At 32.8% G+C, this 20,642-nt stretch overlaps 1 protein-coding gene across 7 annotated transcripts in view; it reads left to right on the top strand.

Moving 5' to 3' along the window:
• LOC147067947 (Ig-like and fibronectin type-III domain-containing protein 2) overlaps window positions 1-20,642 on the top strand; it is a 277,069-nt gene that overhangs the window by 230,310 nt on the left and 26,117 nt on the right. For all 7 annotated transcript variants that reach the window (XM_085952846.1, XM_085952843.1, XM_085952845.1 and 4 more), the window contains exon 5: window positions 20,187-20,324. In XM_085952846.1, the coding sequence (XP_085808972.1) occupies window positions 20,187-20,324 (138 nt within the window). The remainder of the gene's footprint in view (window positions 1-20,186; window positions 20,325-20,642) is intronic.

Here is a 20,642-nt window from a genome sequence, read left to right as displayed (position 1 = left end):
TTTTCTTTTAATGTTCATGTTTTGCTGTATAAACAATATCCAAGCAAATATTTCGCAGACATTCTGAGAAGGCTTTAACTTTATTGAAGTAATACTAACTTATAGATAGATGAATACGTATCCAGTGATACAAAATTCTTAACAAATACTCTTTTCTTTGGATAGACAGAAACTTTTACAGTTATGTGAGTTATGTGCCTCGGCAAACGACGTTGACGTATTTCTTAAATGAAAGAAAAAACACAGAACTGTCTTATTTTTACAGTCCGACAGTAAAACATTTGGAGAAAATTCAATTGATGGTATCAATTGCCTACCTACGAATAAATCGATTTTTACGCGAACGTAAAACTTTTATGGAGTCTGAAATCACGCAACGCTGATACGATAAAGTCGTATGACTGTTTTTTGACTCTAAAGCCGGATTAACACGGTGTTTTCATTACTTTACGATACTTATTTTCTCTGTTGTTATTTCTTGGTTACATTAAATAAATAATAACATTATAGTTATTATTCGTATTAGTATTATATTACATTAAGAAATAAGGCACATATTTTCAAATATTACTGACTCAAGTTTTATAGTTTTATATTAACTTGAACTACTTAAATATCTGAGATTCCGTCAGTAAAAAGTCCATATTTGACATCGACATGAAACACTCATTAAAAATTTAATTTATTAAATAAAAGATCAAAGTCAAATTATTGTTTGTTTAGTTTAGTTTGAATTTTTTACAAGCCCCTTAGATGTCGCGATCCATGGGTTGTGAACCCGTGCCTAAACTATTAACTAAAGTGTTTAAAAACAAATATAATTAAATTTAGGTTTTAACCAACATTTTAAGACTCCATATTTCTTCATAATATTATCCATCAAAATAAATATGCTCCAAAACAAAGCATATTTATTTTGATCGTTGGTCAGCTCTTTTTCAAACCTTCAGATCTAGATATTGATATTAAATCAAAGGTCTCAACCAATCATTTCAGGTGTGCTTACAAGGGGTGGTTTGGCTGGTAACCCTCCTTCCCAGAATTGTAAAAATACAAATTATTTAGATGAATGAAAGATTATATTTTTTGTTTTTCAACTCAACTCTACAGTTGGGAGACCCATGGTAGGAACTCATGAATAATCGTTGCACCCATCAGGGTCATCCAATGTTTGCTTTAATATTCTAACACGGTGTGTTTTTCAAAGAAAAAAAACGAGGACCACTTGAACATAAACTGACGATCCCAATAATTATACCTGCTAGGCCACACGCATTCGATAACCACATGTGGAAGCGATACGTCGCTCTATCTTTTAAGTGAGCATACGTAGTTATAACTGCTGATCGGATGTTTATCGCTAGACTAAAAGTCTGGAGTGTCTGGGTATTCGTAATGTACCCGAGAAAACAGATAGAGGTCTACGGTTGAATCGACGTGAACTATCTAGTAGACGGGGTAAACGTGAAAGTCAACGGCGTCTGCTAGATTTTTTTAACTCAGCTAAAAATCAATAATAAATTATTCGAAATGGACCTGCGTCCTGCGTCATTTCGGCATAAAATTAAAAACAATCAATTACAAACACGCAACATCTTTCCATCGATAGTTAAAAAAAAATATTTTAACACATATTACCTATATAACCAATAAAATAAGTATACTTATATCTATATTTTTGAATAAAATGATATCGATGTCCTACCTACGTCCTACATAATTATTTAAATAATATAAATGTTATCCTATAAATTTATAATAGTTTTATCGTATTTAGATTTTTTTTAGTGTGCAAGTATTCTTCTTAAGTGGATATATATTATATAATACCTACTAGGTTTATCTTGGCATAAGGATATAATTCGAAACATGCAATTTAATACAATGTGTGTAATTCAAGCACAAGGCTTTTCTCTCAAGTAATTTATTCACCTTGAATCTATTAGTATTGGCATCCATGCCACACGCCCTATCATCTCTTCATCCATCAAGGAGCGCGGTAAAGTTGTGCGCCAAAATAAATTGATTTCGCTGTTTTATTCTGCGTTCGTTTCCTCAATATTTCCGTTCTAAGCGATTCCGATCACGTCAGCGAAGAGATGCGGTTTCCTTCGTTGTGTTGCTCGATTGAGATCGCCTCCGTCCCTGTGGCTGTGATACAATAGATTCTAGCCGAAATATAATAGTGTACGTTGAAAGGTTGCGGTCTTCAAAAGAAAAATGGTATGGTAATCGTATGACTGCAACATTTCGTATTATATTTTCGGTTGAATAATTCCATGCCATAAATAATAAATAAAATTATTATAATATATAAATGAAATTCAGTTCATTCAGTTATTCATCATTGGCGGCTCTCGTGGTGCAGTGCGTAAGGCGCTGGCCTTCCATCCGGGAGCTCCGGGTTTGATTCCCGGTGAGGTCAAAATATATTTACATAATTTTATATGTAAATTCTTCAAGCCTGGGAGTTTTGCCACTGTGATTGGGCTTCACGGTCTGTTATAGTGTTTAACGAAGAAACAAAAAAAAAATATATCAAAACAATATTTTAACCCACAGGATAAAGATGTGTAACCTCATCAACAACGAGGATGCATTAACGTCGATCTAGTCATTAGTTTTTTCTGCCTACCTATTCCAAAGAACTTAATAACAATTTTCGTCTATAGAAACGGTGCCTAAATGTGTGGAATTTAACCAAAAAAAAATAAGTCATTTCGCATTGCATATTTAGTTGTGGGCACCTTTACACTTGTCATTTGAAATTAATTTTCCAGGTATTAACTGAGATAAATCATATTTAGTCAGTGTTAACTGTTGTATTTAACCGTCACAAAAAATCGTTAATATTATTAGTAGTACATCATACGTATGATACGTATGATAGCACCTGTCCTGATATAGATTTCCCTCTGATTAGCTACGGACAAAACATCGAGAGCGTCGACAGTTTCAAGTACCTGGGGGTACACATCACGGGAGATGGCATTTTGCAGAAAGAGCTCGCTATCCGAATGGGAGGCTGGAGCAACATTCAACTCGATGCGGAATGTCTGGGACTCACGATTGTACTCGGTCAAAACCAAATGCCGCCTATTCGACGCTTGCATTCTGACGGTGCTGCTTTACGGTAGCGAATCCTGGCACCTTACGAAGGCTCAGAGCAACCGTATACTGAGCTTCGAAAACAGATGTTTACGACGAATACTGGGTGTGGTATGACTTTAGGAGCAACGAGGGGATAAGAGAACGCACCAAGCAGCCTCTCATCACGCTGAAAGTGAAGAGGCGACGTTGGACCTGGCTCGACCACGTGCTGCGGATTCCAGAAGAGAACTTCAACCTGGCTTGCCTGTTCTTCAAGCCGACCGGATTCCGGCGTCCTAGAAGGCCGCTAAATACAATCTACAGAATGTATACGGCGGAGCTACGGGATGCTGGTTTGACGTGGTATGAAGCAAGAAGACTGGCGAGCGACAGGGATTCTTGGAGGCGCCGCGTGGTGTCTATATGTTCCAGTTAAGGGGCGGATATGGCCAAAGAAGAAGAAGAAGACATCATACGTACATTACGTACAATACAATAAAACGTCAAAACAGACCGCCATATTTTTCATATCGCCATGTTTCAATGCTTTGAAAATATATAACATTAGTTTTCTATGGCAACCAATTCAACTATATTAAAAACTTTTAAGAATCAAGTGTGGGGAACGCAGAATTAATGGGTACCGAAATACCTACCGAGCGTGGAGTAACAGACAACCGAAGAATATGGAATAAACTTAAACAATTGTCAAGAATGCATCATTCTAAGCTTGTCCTTCGTTCTGACAACTGCCATCGGTGTATGCACTGACGCTCATTCAATATTGATGTGAGTATTTGAAGGTTCCAACACACACTATTGCATGTCTATAATGTATGTTTTGTTTTCGTAGAACACTCGCACATTCAAAGCTCTGCTTCAAAATGTTGTGTAGCCTATCTTAATTATATTTATTAATCTGTTCTGTGATTTTCCGGAAACAGTTAAAATATTGTGCATGTATTGGACGTGTGTGAGTATTCATATCTATGCACAAATTTTTTGTGCTCGCCGGTGATAAGTCAGTGATATCTTCCTCAGTATTAAACATATACTGTTAAGGTATTTTCAAGACGATTTTCCGTAATGTAGGTATTATTCTTCGACCAAAGCTATTACTGCAGTAATCATTGTATAACACAAATCCTCTAAAGTTTTAACTTCATTAACAGCACCTAACCTAAATCATCCTATTACATGCTAAGTGATGAAGTAGGTGATACACAGACCTTCAGTTATGTGTGAATTTTGAGCCTATAAAGCTCACTTAGTTATGTCTCAGGCACAATAAATAAACCTTTTGTGACTGTTGCTTATGATGACTGATGATTATCTTGGCGCTTAGTTGAACGACTTACACCAAATACGCTTCCGGTCCGGTTATTTCCGTAAATTGATTACGGGGATAGGTACTGACTCACAGAGTTCGCGGCCCATAAAATAAAAGGGAGCGAACTGGTCAAAATATATTATCAGTTAGTATATTAATTATATCGTCACCTCAATACTACAACTAATAACTTGATTCAATAACGTCCCTAAACAAAATTCCGCCCCAATTTTTTATACAGTATTTTTTATCATTCTTTCATGACTCCAATATGTAAGAAATATGTTGTATGTAACTACTAACAAAATATAGGTAATTGTGCCGCAGAGGTGGCCATGAGTTTTGTATATTTTTTTACAAAACATTTTATTCCATGTAGACAATTATTATAATAAATACCTTTTTCTGTCGGCGCATCGGCTTTTCGATCCGATAATCGTTAATTGAAAATTTGAAATTTTTATACATTTTGATGCACCATAAAGATAATAAAAAAAATATAAAGATAAAACTTGGCAAGTCATAAGTTAATGGGAACTGTATTAATTTTGTGTTTGAAAATATTAGATAACTTTAAAACCTGAAATACATTAAGTAAATAAAATAATATATCTACAATATTTTTTCATACAATTGAACATTACTTAATTGTTCCCAATTAGACAATCATAATTTTCATTTTTTTATTTTAAATAATAATTATAGCCTAGATTTATGTTAATCAAGTAAAGTTTAAATTTCATTTTCCCAACAATGACGAAATCAGAGTTATCTAGTCGTAGTATTGGGGTGACGATATGTTAGAAAAAGGAACTTTGTCTAAAAATTAACCTAAGGGAACACATTTTAATAATGTAGAATAGTGTAAGTCGTTTTTAATAAATAACAATATTTGGGTATTGAAAACAGAGTTTTTATTGTACCTATAGTATGTAACGCTCACGATGGCCGAGCGATTTACCCGTCAGCTCATAATGTCGTGTGTCCCAGGCTCGAATCCTGGGTCTGGAAAATACACATACGTATTATTTTTCAATTGATGTTTAGAGTCAGAGTATGGGCCTAATAGGTTGAGCAAGTGGCTAATATCCATTTCTCGTAAAAACAAAAATCTGTTAATACAAACCTCCACTCTGCGACGGTCTATAGGATCGGAGATGTTCAAAAGAAAAAAGATAGAAATAGCAGCTTAGTATTTTTTGGTGTATGTGTCGTTTTGATGTGGACACACTTATATTCCGCCATAATATGACATATTTTTACTTTATACTATATACATAGCTAATAGTATTGATGATAATAAATTAATAATATTTCATAGTTACCTTCGACACCACAAAGTTTCCTGCTGTATCACAAATGCAACCACGCGAGTTTCAAAGATGAATTTCTAATATTATGATTTCGTAAAATCAAAGATGTTAAAAAAACAAGAGACAAAAAAAAGACAGAGTCTAGATGTATGAAAATGAACAAAAAACTATTGGTCTATTGATTACAGCGGCAAAGGGTGGAGGTATATATTATAGATATGTTATAGATAAACGAATATTTTTTTACTATTATCTACTACTACTATATAGCTTGGATTAGGCAGGTTTTCTTGAATTTTAAAAACTAACAAACACATCTATACATTGTAGTCTCAGTTCAATGAAAATTTTGACTGACAAAGCTTAGTGTGCACCATTTATGTCAAGTCTTAACAGCCTACCTCCACCTTTCGCCACTGATTAATTAAGTTACCAATAAGGGAATTTTGCAAATTTTCCAATAGGGCTGCACTCAAATATAAAAAAGCTCATGACTTTTCAAAGTTCTGCAAGCCCGAGTAAAGCTTGAAAATTTTAGAACTATTTTGAGTGTTAAAAAGAAAATTATTCATAAAACAACAAAGGTTAGAAATACTTACGTCCTTTCGAAAAATATGAAAAGTTTATTTATACAGCAACGATGATGTACACAGGGAATTCTTCTTCTTATCATGCCATTCCATAGCGGAGGTCGGTCACCATCAAAGCAATCTTTGCGCTATCATCTGCTTCCCAAAACAGTTCAGTGCACTAAAAACATAAATGAATAAATAATAAGCTCCGTTGAAATCTAAATTAGGTGGGTGTTCACTAACAGAAACTATTTATAAATTAACATACATAATTTCAAAACATCTCATATACATTCTAGAAAAAAATACGACACCCATCTTGTTTATTATATTTACAAATCTTTCCAATACATAAGATTACATTTTATAAATAAAATTAGTTTTAATTTATATCTCAGAAATAACAATACAGCTTTGGTTAAAAGCTATTTGATGGAAATGGAATTGGTTTCTTTGAACCGGCGTTTTCGGAGTATAATAAAAAATATCCTTTTTTAACATCTCGATAATTTTGCTTATTAAAATATGAGTTCAACCCTGTCATTAATGTACATATAATATTTCAGAAGTCAAAATAAAACTGGGAATTATAATAAAAACTGTTCAAAATCGTTAAATATACCAAAATACTTAGTAGGTAGATACGCAAAAATGTTTGAGTAGCTCCGTTTTGTTGTACAAAATATAAAAGGGTTCCGTGATTAAATTGAAAAAGAAACCCCCGCATTATATTAAAATACATTGATTTTGGTAAACACAAACAAACATTATACCAAATAAACAACATGCGTCATTACAAAACCAATCCGCCCCTGCACACCCGTAGGAGTCGAGGGAAGCTTCCACAAGTTTATCCGAATATATCCGGCGTAGGTATTCGGTTGTTATCTCGATACGTGGGTAGAGTCAACAAAGAGGCTCTAAAAGAACAAGAACGAGGCCGCAACACGACAAGGGCCCGGCTAAGATTTTGCCCAGACCTCTAATATCGTCTGATCCTTCGTTAGCTTTTGGAAACTCGCGTAACCGCCGAACAAACTTACGGAAAGTTATCAATGAGACTTGCGCATTAATCGTTCGGTGCGTTATGCGTATTACCATAGACGAAAATATTATTTACATACAATGGCGGTCAACCGTCCCAATCCATAAGTGCATTGAACGAGGGCGAACAAAAATCTATCATATATTTTTAATTCACTATTTTTTTTATTAAATGAATTAATAATGTAACATTCTAATTATTGAACATACATAATTTTGAAAACACTTCTGAGAAAATATATTATATTATAACCAATATAAAAAATCTTTTATGAAAAAGTCAGACAACCCCGCAGGAATCGAACCTGCGTCTCTCGGGTTTTTTACGCCCATGCACATAGACCACGATGCCAAAGGCACCATACTTAATTTCGAAAAATTTTAACTAATAAATGGCTCTTACTTTATCAAAAAAGATTTTTTTTTCTATTGGTTATAATAATATAAAGTGTTTTCAAAATTATGTATTTTCAATATTTAGAATGTTGCATTCTTAAATCTTGTGATTTATTCTTTGAATAAAAAAGTAGTTACTTAAAAATTATTAGCAAGTTCAAGTAAGTTACAACAAAAAAATCTTGAAGTGATCCGTGACGTCGGTTAGTAATTAAAGTACCTAACTACTTTGATTTAAAATACAAAAGCCGTTCGCCAATAGCAACTAAATTTGAAAAGCGCTTTAAATCTTTAAAAAAATCGTTTTCCTGAAAGAGATCTTAAGGTAGTCTGACTCAAAAAATATCAGAAGCCAAATATTTAGTCCCAATATTTTAAAATATCCTAACTAAAGTCTTAGTTAAGGGGGAGAGGCATGCCAGCAGAGAACCTAGCGGAAAAATACGAAGCTTGCAATTTGAGATTTTTTTTTTGATAATTTACAATTTCAACTGTATTAATTAATAAATATGTATCTGAAAACATTAAAAAGATTTTTTGTTTTTTTTTTTAATTTAAAGATATACTTACAATTATAAAAAAATGTAATAAAATGTGAATTCGTTGCAAGGTCACATCTTATCATTACATTATATTTTATGGTCATATCTATTATTAAAATTTAGATTATTAAGTTTTAGATTTTTTGTCGTTTAGATTTTTGACTAATTCATCGTTTTAATATTTTTATATTTATTTTAAAAAACATCGATTTTTATAAAAATATAAATGTGTATAACTTGAAATCCCAAAATAAAAAAAATACCAAATATAAAATACATATTATATATAATATGTAGATATATACCCAGGGCTCAAAATGGACCGGAGCAAACCGGAGCACCGTTCCTGTTTATACAATCCCCAAAATGATAGCTCCGTCTCTTCAAATAAAATATCAAACCGTCTGAGCTAGATAGGACATGTATAACAATAAATCTAACACTTATTTTTATAAAATACACTAAAAATTAGATAACTATGTTAATATTTTCGTAAATTTATCGAGCGCTCCGGTTCGTAAAATTTTCCATTTCGAACTTACGTCAAGCTTAGGAGTCACAAATTTGTAGCAGGGAGCCACAAAGTGTCGAGTGGACCTTTAAAATGTGTGAAATCAAATTTAAAACTTTGCAGGGATGCGCGTCACGTTCGTTCGTCTCCCTTCTACCCACACTCTTGTCGATCTGCCCTCTCCCGTACAACCACCCCTCACGACGATTTAATCAATTTTATGACAGACTGGTCAAAGTATTGTCCCGTCTATCGACAAAGCCTCGCCGGAATGGTTTAAGCCAGGAGTTCTCAAACTTTATCAATTCTAATATAGCAATAGGTCAACATGCATTTCTCTCATCGAATATTTTAATAGTAACGTAGACATAATATAGTTACGTAGGTACCAAAACATTAAACCCATTGAATTAAAACGCTATTTATGCCGTATAAATAGGTAGTTTTATTTTTTTTTAACAAAATCGCTATTATCTTAAAGTTGCACTTATACAAGTGTGCTAAATCTACATTTAAAAACATATGTCTTGCCTATTGATTTAATATTAATTTCTTGTTATTATTATTTATTAGTAAAATTCGTCCACTCCCATCAAATAGCAAGATTACATTATATACATTTTAAAATCCAATTTTAAAAATCAGTACGTAAATTATTAAAATATAATAAATATTATATTACTTATAATCCATTTAATTAAATACACAAGCTTCATCTTATTTCATAATTTACTGATTCGTCACAATAAAATATTTCATTTATTCCTATACAATTATATAATATGTCAAACAATCTGTCAAAATACAATTTTTGTGAAAACGAATAAAAAAATGTGTAAGAATTTTCCTTGAATTCACACAATCTTTTTTTTAATTAGACACCTTGTTTAATTTTTCAATGGCACTAACGTACATAATAAGGAATAATTACCAATTATTCGTTAATTTCTTAATAATATATGAATAAAATACATGGCGTATAGTTTGGGAGGCACCTGGCCCTAAAGCTTTCGGGAATATTCACAATAACAATTGAGCGAAAAAAATGTTTCATTAAATGAAACCATATTAATAAAGTGAATTATAATTTCAATCGCCTTTGTTAAATTGAATAAACGTTTTTCTTATTGAAGATATTAACAGAAAAGTCGACACAATAGAACAGGATTACTTATCGAAAATCTGAGACTAGACTAAATTGAAAAAAATATTAGTTTATGCACATTATAGTTATCTTTTATTTTTTTAAGTCGTAGTATAATATATATATATATATATATATATATCTTCTAATAATAATAATAATATTCTTCATAATATAATATTATGATAACGACCCAAACTTGCCTCGGCGTACGCACCAGAATAATTCAATTTATATTATGGGTAATAATATTTATATACCTAATTTCGCTTGGTACTCTTGACTTCTGACTAACTGAAAACTAGTTTTCACAAATTTCATTACTTGCAACTTGTTTTAAATAGTTACATGCTACATCTACATAGAATCGACGAACCGTTTATTTCATTGGTACATTCCTGTTACACTTATAGTATCCATGGAGAATATATTTTATTATCATTATACAGTATCATATTATGATGATTATCCGTGGTAAGTTTTCAAGTTTCTAATATATTATCATTAGTAGATATATAGTATATAAACTGTATTTTACCATTGTCGTTCTTTGGCGGTTGATATAGACCTCAATAAAAAAAGGAAAACAAATTGACAAGTTAATTATGCGAGTTTATATTAGCAGACTTCTTTACGATGAATAGTTGTTAACCATTCTCCCAACCCATTGGGTCGTTGCGCTGTATCGAATACGCATTGAAAACACAACATGCATTTAATCATACATAGGAACCTATCAATATACTTTTTACGATAAATGACTGTTAGCCATTATACCAATCCATCGGGTACTTTCTCTGAATGAACAAAAAAATAATAGCAAGATAAAGAGAACTTTTTATATACAATGTTTTTAAATTTTCTGTTGAATCATATAAACTTGACTTTACTAGCTTAAACGATCAAAAAAAAATGTACTTGATAGATATAATACTGAAATGTCATATTGATTTCCATAGTAACTCAGTTATATATTAATATTAATTTAGTTGCTAGGACCCACTTAGCAACCAATAACAGTTTTACTTTTTACGGATTTCTTCCGAAATAACTTTTCATACAAAACAGAATTAACTGAAAATGAAATTAATTCTACTTAAAGATGGCTAAAAGTATTTTAAAAAAATGCATTGACATCGTGTTCTGATATATCCTAAAAGATTCAAATGTCTAGCTAGTCGGAAAGTTAGCTAAAAATCGATTGCAAGATTTGTACCGGACAAACAACCACCGGACAAATAAGAATACAAGCTAAGAAAAACGTTGTAATAACATGTGATTTTTTTGTTAGACGCGGATTTGGAACCTGCATCCACGGTTTCAGGATCACACAGATATATAGTTTAGACGTTTAGAGGAAGTCCATTTTGAAAAAATGTCATTGGCTAAATGTGAAATCCAGTCGGCGTGATATGCGTGCGCGGGTTTAGATGGATAAAAACGCAACCACAAATGGCTTTAATGGGCGCACAACCTTACTCCGTCCACTGGTAATAGCTTCACGTCACTCCAACCGCGGAATACCGCAATTTTAAAGGTAAATTCTCCATACGCAAATCCGCATTTTTAATCTAACGATAAACACCTGGCTTGCAGGCTATAACTAATTGTGTTCATATACGAGTTATTGCAAGCCGTCGCATTAACAAATGGTTATTGACTGGCTTAACGGTCATAATTATTTAGATCATTAGTGTCCGTTTGTATGATCCGCTCAGTCTTATCTGTTAGACGTGCCGTATCGGAATATTAAAGCAAACATTGGATGCCACAGATGGTTGTACTAATTTATGAGTGGTACGGGTCTTCCAGTGGCCACAGGTCTTGCGTGTCGTAGAATGCCGAGAGGAGTAGAGCCAACCCGTTCATAGGCTGATCGACAGCCAAATCATCCGAGTCATGACCCTCAGTCATGATGTCCTGACGAAGAATAAGAAGAAGTAATATTTCATTTATTTAAATAATTTGTATTTTTTCCATTTCTGGGAGGGGTCCGGACCACAAACTATGACTCCATTCCCTTTGTTCGCGCATGCGTGATTTCTATGACGGTCGTTATGTGTCTACTCCCCGTAGGACGTATTTAATGTTTATTACTTTGGCAGTATAATTATTATCTCGTTCGCTTTTTTTGTTAAATACTTCCGTTTACATTGATTCATTGGATAATCGACATACAACTGGGTGGTTAGGATATAAACAGAATTGTCCGGTATTTAGTTTATGACTGCTTCTGACACGGCTTCAAATAACATATTTCCAAATCCCCGGACGCCACAGACCACATCATCAATCATTGGAGTTTCTTCAACATGACCAACGGCCGCACTGGACCCAATTACGGTTTACATGGCAGAAACCCAATAACCCTTATTAATATAAGATTTCCCCTCTGGCTTCTCACATAACTCGCGAAGCAGAATTTTCAATATAGCTACAAAATTACATAACGTGTTTCATTACTTTGTATATGGTTCAATCATATCGGTTCATTATTAAACAATTCACAAAAAATATTTTTATTACTCGGTGTGAATATTAAATCAATAAAATATTAATTCTTATTTGATAAAAGCAAAATTCATTTCAAATATCCAAATATACAATATGATTGCAGATACACAATTCGAAAACACTTTTGAAAAAAAATGTTTTCAAAATATTATTTATGTTCAATAAAAAAAATTACATCCTCAAATCTTGTTAATCACTAGTTGATTATAAAAATAGTTTATAACTAAAATTTGGAAATATATTGACACTGGTTAGTTTAAGATAATATTGATACGTAAATACCGGCTGCCAAAATTAACGTAACTTTTGAAACGCATCATAAATGTAACTAGAAAGGATGCACATGGCTCAATTATTATCAAAGCACATTGGCGCGAATGCATCGTAATTTTTTTTTCAAATGATTTTTTATAGTTGTATATCGAGGCTATACTGACAGAACGCATTAACTCAGTTTTTGCTGTTTTTCTGTTTTAAATGCCAAAATGTATACAATTTTACGCTCTACGTCCTGGTAAAACGCACAAAGGCATAGGATATAATGGTGAGAAAGTAGAAACATTATTAAATCATATTGTTATTTTTTTATTCTGATAGAAAGCATGATAATGACCTAATGCGTTCTGCGTATACAAAATACAGGACTTGTAACATGTCGTATATTGTGTTTGCCATTAAGGTTAGTCTTTATAACGTAGAAAAAATGTTTTTAAATCATAAAAAATCTACGAGGGAGAACGCTTTGAAAAAAAAATTAATGTCCTTTCTGTGATTATCTCAGAACTTGTGACTAATGACGTAATGCTTTCTGTCAGTATAACTTCGATATATAATATGAGGTGTTTTCAAATTATGTACGTTCAATAAAGAATGTTGTATTCTCAAATTTTAATTAAAAAAAAATAATATCTGGTCCCATTCAAGATTTACAGGTACCTACTCACCACTTAATAATCCATCATTATGCGACCTTCCTTATTCATTTTTCATAAATAAAAGTTTGTTAAAAAATATTAAGTATTTCTTTAGTCAGTCATCATCACCTGGTTCAATCCACCGCTCAGTGGAAGATCCGCTAAAATGATTACACTCCTTTGAGTTCTGTGCAAATTTAGCCCCTTATAAAATTATTTCGTTATTTTTCCATACGCGTTATAGCAACCATGCACCTTTCCATACCAAGTTTTACAACTCTGAATTTTCGGACCTTTTCCAAAATAAGTGTCCATGATTAACATGGAAATTATCTAATTAAAGGAAGTACCTACACACTGGTTAAACATTGCGTTTAAGCACATTGCGTGGTCAATTTTAAAATCATTACTCAGGTGACAAAAAACTCTCTACCTCAGCTTTGTTCTGTACGCATGTAAACATGGATCTATAGTAAAACTTCCCAAACTTTTCAGACTACCGCACTATTGTAGAGTAAGATTTTTTCAGAGAGCATGTCCAAAGTGAATTAACAATGAAAAAATGAAAGTTATTTTTTTGAAACAGAACGCAACACCGCTTAATAACACATAAAAAGAGATACACTGGTGAAAATCCGTTACCACGATTTCAAAACAAATTAAATAACTCCTAGATGTGAAAACTCTGAGGCATCGATTTGTGGTATTTTCCCTTTTTAAGGGGGGACCTAACCGATTTTTTTTTAAACGGTACATGCTCAAACACGCGCGTCAACATCATTTTACTCCCTACTTCAATTAAAGTTTGTCAATTTATGTCTACGGCCGTATGTTGTAGGCAGTAGACATAAATTGTCATAGTGTAGATAATAAGGCTTCAAAATTATATAAATAGATTATCTACAACGTTTAAGGAATGTCCAGGATCATGCTTTGAAAATGCAATAAAAGCTCCATTTTGACCTACGCTGAGCATGTCCGCCCTTGTAGTTTCGCTTTGTCTTCTAACGTTCTGGAGGCCAATCGACCACTTTCGAAATCACTGATATATTTTAGTACAAAGTATATTATACTTTTCATAAAACAACTCTCGACATTATTAATGTTGAAAGGTATTATTTGGGATTTTTAATCGTAATTCCGTGATAAGAACATTTATTGCTCCTAGTGCATCTCTCCTATTGATCCATTTTCTTGTATACATTCTCTTTTCTTTTATTTGTTCTTCATCCACTTCTTCTAATAATGACAGTAGGTATATTATTTTTACTCTACGATGTACCTAATCTGTTCATCTAATTACGCTACTCACTAATATACTGTTTTCGGACACTTTTCAAATACTTAAACATTTAGTGGTAAGTAAAACACTCGTCACTTGACTAAAATACTAGTATTATAATTTATAATAGTCTGAGCTGGCTTTAGAGCTGAAGGACCATTGAAAATGACGTCATTTCTTTAGTAACCAGTATAATCTGCGCATCGAATGCCTACGCCTACCCAATAACTACTGTTATCATTATTTTATTCAAACATTAAATGTATTTTCATTACTTACCTACCTTGTTCGCCTTAAAAACATGACGTAAATAAAGTACCGTAGCTCTCAGCAGGGACAATTTAACTTTTTGCGTATCATTTAGCACATAATAACGATACTGTGAAAATCCAACATTTACATGATGTGTTTGCATGCGACCTAAATATACGGTTTAATACTCTCGGACGATTGAGCGCCAAATTGTGAGGAAATGTTTGTTCAAAGTCTTCTTAACATCTCGTGTTCATAAATGCTCTCCGAAATATTTGAGTCCACCTTTCCAGATAGACAGACGAATTTAATATGCGTCCATTCCATGACACTTTATTCTTACACGTCTGGAAATGATCGTAATACTTCTTGACAAAACAGGAATAACTTTGCAAAACTCGTTATAGATAACGCTTTCGTATTCCGCTTTATCGTTATACCTACGGAATATGAAATTATTTTCCTATAGGAAAACCGTAATGATAAAAGTTTCTTTTTTTCGTATTAAACTTGAATATTTGAATGCTAACCGAATCACGTGCCGTGAAAAATAAAATTTACATCTAAAAGGTTGTGTCCATATTATTCTATTATTTTATATATTATTATATTATGCGTATTGGAATATTTTCCTTCAGCAGACGTCCCAATAAGCACGTGTAAATTTTCTTTGACATCAAAAATATCCAAACGAAAATGCGTTTAGGATTTATTCATTTTATAATAATAAATTGGTCACTGGATACAGAAAACTTTAACAGAATTCTAAAACATAATTGCATATTTTTCTCAAAGGATTTTTTTTATATTTGCCTATAAGATTTGAAACACCTCAGAAACATGAGTAAGTACATATTATATTTTTGTAATGTATGTTATTATATTATACAGGAGGACCTCGACTTTCGCACATAATTGGTTCCTGAAAAGGTGTGCGAATGTTGAATGTTCGAAAGTAGAGGGAAGTAAAAAAAAAAAAATGTGTGTATTTTGAAATATTTATTTCTCAAGTAAATATAAGATGTTTAATAAGAGACATGTTTAAGTGGGGGTTGCGGGTGTTTCCCTTAAAAAGTTATCAAGAGTTAACTGTTTGCCACTCTTCTTTTTCTTATTTTAAATAAAATATTTTAAATGGTAAATCATTAACTTTACAATATTGCTTAACTGCTGGCACGAAATGTAAAGTGAACCAATTTTTTAATATTAACGCAGTAAACCCAGACTTTTTGATTTGATTACTGGAAGCAATTCTTTATCCTTGCCTTTCAATGCTCTAGGATTTTCTGGTTGATAAATTAACATTGGCATCAATTTTAAATCACCAACCATGTTTCCACCAAGAAGCAATGTCAATCGGTTTTTAGAATGTTTATGCCCAGGGGCAACTGATTCTTCCTTAGATAAGAATGTACGACTAGGCATTTTTTTTTCAAAATAAACCTGTGTCATCTACATTAAATATTTGGATAGAGGAATATTCTCCATCTTCAATAATTTTGGATAATAAGGAAATAAATTCTTTTGCAACATCTTTATCCGCATCAGCCGATTCTCCAGTGAATTTAATATAAACCAACCGTTACTTGCTTGAAAAATCGTGTTCGAATCTTCTTTTAATCTAGCCTTCCAATCTTTGTGCAAACTAAGAGCCTTCGCTTGAATAATTGAAATATTCAGAGGGACATCTTTTTGATGTTGGTCGTCGATCCATGATGACAAATATTTTTTTTCATTTCATCCATAACTATGCGAACGTCATGTGAAGTTTATTAGTCCTTGATTTCTCTTTGTTCGTATCAACACTGCAGTTTTTCTGTTTCTCACTCTTGTTTATAAATCTTTAGGGTGATATATTTCAAATGAATCAAATTAGCAAAACGCACAACACAACAAGCCTGCATGACGTGCTCTTGCTCAAGACTAAACCTATCCTAGCTAGCTCACAAGCAAAGTGATGCAAGAAATGCACTTGCTTGTGAGTGAGCTAGAGGGGGATATCTTTACCCTACAGCGCGATGTTTATAAGATTTTTTTTAATGTGCGAAATAGCGAATTGTGCGAAAGTCGAACTTCGAAAGTCGAGGTCCGCCTGTATTTTTAATGCACCGAATGGGACGTAAACAATAAAATATGTACATCAATGGACGTAAACTTATATAGCACTAGAGGCGCTGTACTTTACCAGTTAGCTATAGAACCAATTATTAATTTATTACGACAAAATTTCCTGATGTTATTTGAAATTTCGTTAATATTGGCGACCGTCTTTTTAAATTTCTAATCAAGTTATAAAATATTGGTTCATAAACGGCGTCAGGATCATTCAAAATTTAATTTTTAACACAGGTAACTTTCTGTAAATGTAAATTTAAATATTTATACTTTTTATCAAATCAATAATACACAGGATTTAATAATGTAACATTCTTGATTTAAAATACATAATTTGGATCACCTTAGTAACATCACGAATTAGATATTTTGGTACTGTTCGGTTATGAGGAATACAGCGGAAAACACATTTTGAAAACACCCGATATACTTGATTATTTGTTAGTTTGGGTTAGTTTAGGTTAGGTTAGGTAGGGTTATGTTAGGTTAGGTTTGGTTTGCTTAGGTTAACCTAACAAATAATCCAGTATATCGGCTATTTTCAAAATGTGTTTGCCGCTGTATTCCTGATAACCGAACAGTACCGATATCTTTTTAGAAAATTTCTTTTCTAAATGACCTTTTTTCTGAGGTGATACAAAAAAATATTATGTATGTTAAATAAAGAATGCTACATTCTTAAACCGTATATTATTTATTGAATAAAAAATCTTTAAAAAATAAAGGTGATCCTATTATCTCGATTGAATATAAAAAAATAATTGTACGCAAAAGAACAACGATCAAACTGCTCGAAGTCTACAGATTGTGCCGGGCTCGAAATGGACCGGAACGCCTTCCCGTTAGTGAAATCGGTAAAATTATCGCTCTGTCTGATGGAAAAAAATAATTTGACCGTCTGAGCTAGATAGGCTATACATAACAACAAAAAATCTAACACAATTATTTTTATAACATCCACATAAAATTTGATACCTATGTAAATATCTTCAGAAAATTGTCGAGCGCTCCGGTTCGTAAACGTTTCCATTTCGAGCACTGAAATTGTGCACTCCTAGCTATCAAAGAATCTCCATTTTTTTATCTGGTGCACACACTTCTTGTGCAAATATGGACAATATTTTCTCGCGGTCAGTGGGAGATTGTACATTCATCGGGTCCTGTGAATCATTTCCTTGGCGATACCAATGTTTTACTTTCAGCAAGTAGTGATCATTGAAAACGTCAAGCAGAAAAATAAATGCTTCAGAATATTCCATTACACCTAGTAGTTGAAACATTACCATTGTAGTATTGTACTTGCCCACATTAAGCATAATAATTTAATTTTCCTTACTATAACATCTAAGCAATAACTTCACTAGAAACACACTGGTTTACGAAACTGGGGCAGGAGGGCTTCTGAACTTCTCATATTAATTCCACCAATGGGGATAACTTCTACGGAAACGGAAGTTAATGGTATTCAAGAATGATTCAATCAAATACGAAGTCACATTAACTTACTAAAGTCTGTTTATACCAAATCAATAACTGTAATACATACGCATGTACGTACTTAAGAGGGGTGTTAATAATGTATCCGTAATATTAATTAATCAATACCCTCGATTATCGAAGACTTAACTGTTAACTTTTACTAAGAATTAATTATATATCATCGCATTTACTTGGTATATATTATATTTACAGCAGTGCGGTACCGAGGGTACTCTGCCAAAAGGGGTGTTATGGCGAAAATAAATTTTACATTGTTTAAAATATCATCTTCGTAGTCTTAAAAATGCGTCAGCAAGAGTTTTTTTTTTACATGGCAGTTACTGAAAAATATTTGACGAAACCAATAAAGATCACTATCGTTCTTTTGGCTCAGAAATGTCGATAGTTTCCACAATTCCACTTAAATATAGAAGACTAGTCCTGACTCCTGATAATGGTGTTATATACCAACCGGAATAGCTCTCGTCTGAAAAAGCGTTTGTGAATTTTAATATAATAATTAACTTTATACTGTTGTTAATATTTTTTAAACATACTCCAGTATTTTTCTCCGCTTTTCATCCCCTTCTCAGTGATTTTCCGGCTGGGTACTCAACGAGAACCATTTTTGTACCCATGACATTGGCATGCGCTGGATGTAGCATGTCAAGATCAGTCCCAAGAGTTTTGTGCAGGTGGATAGTTTCGAATCCTAGAGCATGCAGTATAACAACTAATACCTGATTATTCACACTGCAACCTTATTCATGGCACCGTATATCCACTACAAAATCTTCTTCTACAGGTGTCGACCAGTTCAGCTCCTTTTGCAATCAGTGTACACGATTCGCTTTCATTGGAGAATAAAAATCTAGTAATTTTTTTTATTTTGTTAACTGTCAATTCATGGTGGAACTGCATTGTATTGTTGTTTTTATTTAATAAAACGCATTTTTTTGTAGTACTTATTCCACTTTTAATCAATAGATTAGGACAGGTTTCGTCCGCGTCTGAAAATGTCCCTCTGAGGCGGACGAAACCGGCATTACACACTTTTTTTCCCGTAGCGGCAGCCCGTGACAGCAGGCGACAAGCACCTCAATTTGGGCGGGCCTTTATTGGTCTTTGTTTTTACAGCGGCCATGTTGATTTTTTCAAATGCTCGACGCTGATTAGCTGTCTACAAACTCGCATGGACTTATCGATAATTGTAACAAACCGTGGACTTAACGCCGTTATGAATTCTGCCGGTAGAATAAAATGTCATCGTTATCTCAATTTTTGAATCATAGTGGATAATATATGGACTATGCGACTCATTTTTCCTTTGTTTTTTTCTACTGCGTGTCTTGCCTAGCAAAGTGGATATACGAAAAATCTTTATCATATCACAGTTAGTAGGCATGTCCTCTTTGTGGATTATTCAATTATTCGTCTGTTACTATAGTTATAGTGTATTTATCTAACGAAATAACTACATTTACCAAATAAAAGAAAATTTTACCAGCCACAACCAAAAATATAATACTTACTGATTTCTTCTCTTCGTCAGTGTTCTCGTTCTAGAATCTATATGTAGCATATGGATATTATGAAGCGGTTTCAATAATACCTGTATGAAACTAATAATTTATCAAATTGATGATATTACGTATTAATTAATATGTCCGTTTTCTTATTAATTCCAGGTGCAGAGAGCAAAATTTACTCAGCCGGTGGTGATGTGTGGGTTCTAGTCATAAGGGATGCAAGGCCTTCCGACAGTGGAGTTTATATTTGCGAGCTTAACAGTGATCCAGTTGTAAGAAGCTTTCATGAACTTAATGGTAAAGAGAAGCTTTTTATGAAATATTAATTAAGAACCTATTCTAAATAGTAAACATGACCCTTTTATAATCTCGGATGCCAAATTAAATATCAATAGTTTATGAAACGTACTCGTATTTTCGGTTAACCACTAAGGTTTTCAAACAATAGTTAATAAGTATTCTAAAGTTTTTAAAAATGTCAACATCAATTGATGTACTTAAAATTACTTAGGTACCAATATAACGTATTATAAATACATTTTTAAATAATTATGTTCTCCTACCTTTAACTTTCTTGGTATTTTATCACGTTGCAATTATTATTTAATTTGCTTT

Source organism: Rhyacophila brunnea, unplaced genomic scaffold (genome assembly GCF_057557595.1).
Source record: "Rhyacophila brunnea isolate RB1 unplaced genomic scaffold, BYU_Rbru_1.0 scaffold_3, whole genome shotgun sequence".
NCBI classification, from domain to species: Eukaryota; Metazoa; Arthropoda; class Insecta; order Trichoptera; family Rhyacophilidae; genus Rhyacophila; species Rhyacophila brunnea.
The sequence above is the reverse complement of the archived record's forward strand: the minus strand, read 5'-3'. Positions and strand labels throughout refer to the sequence as shown.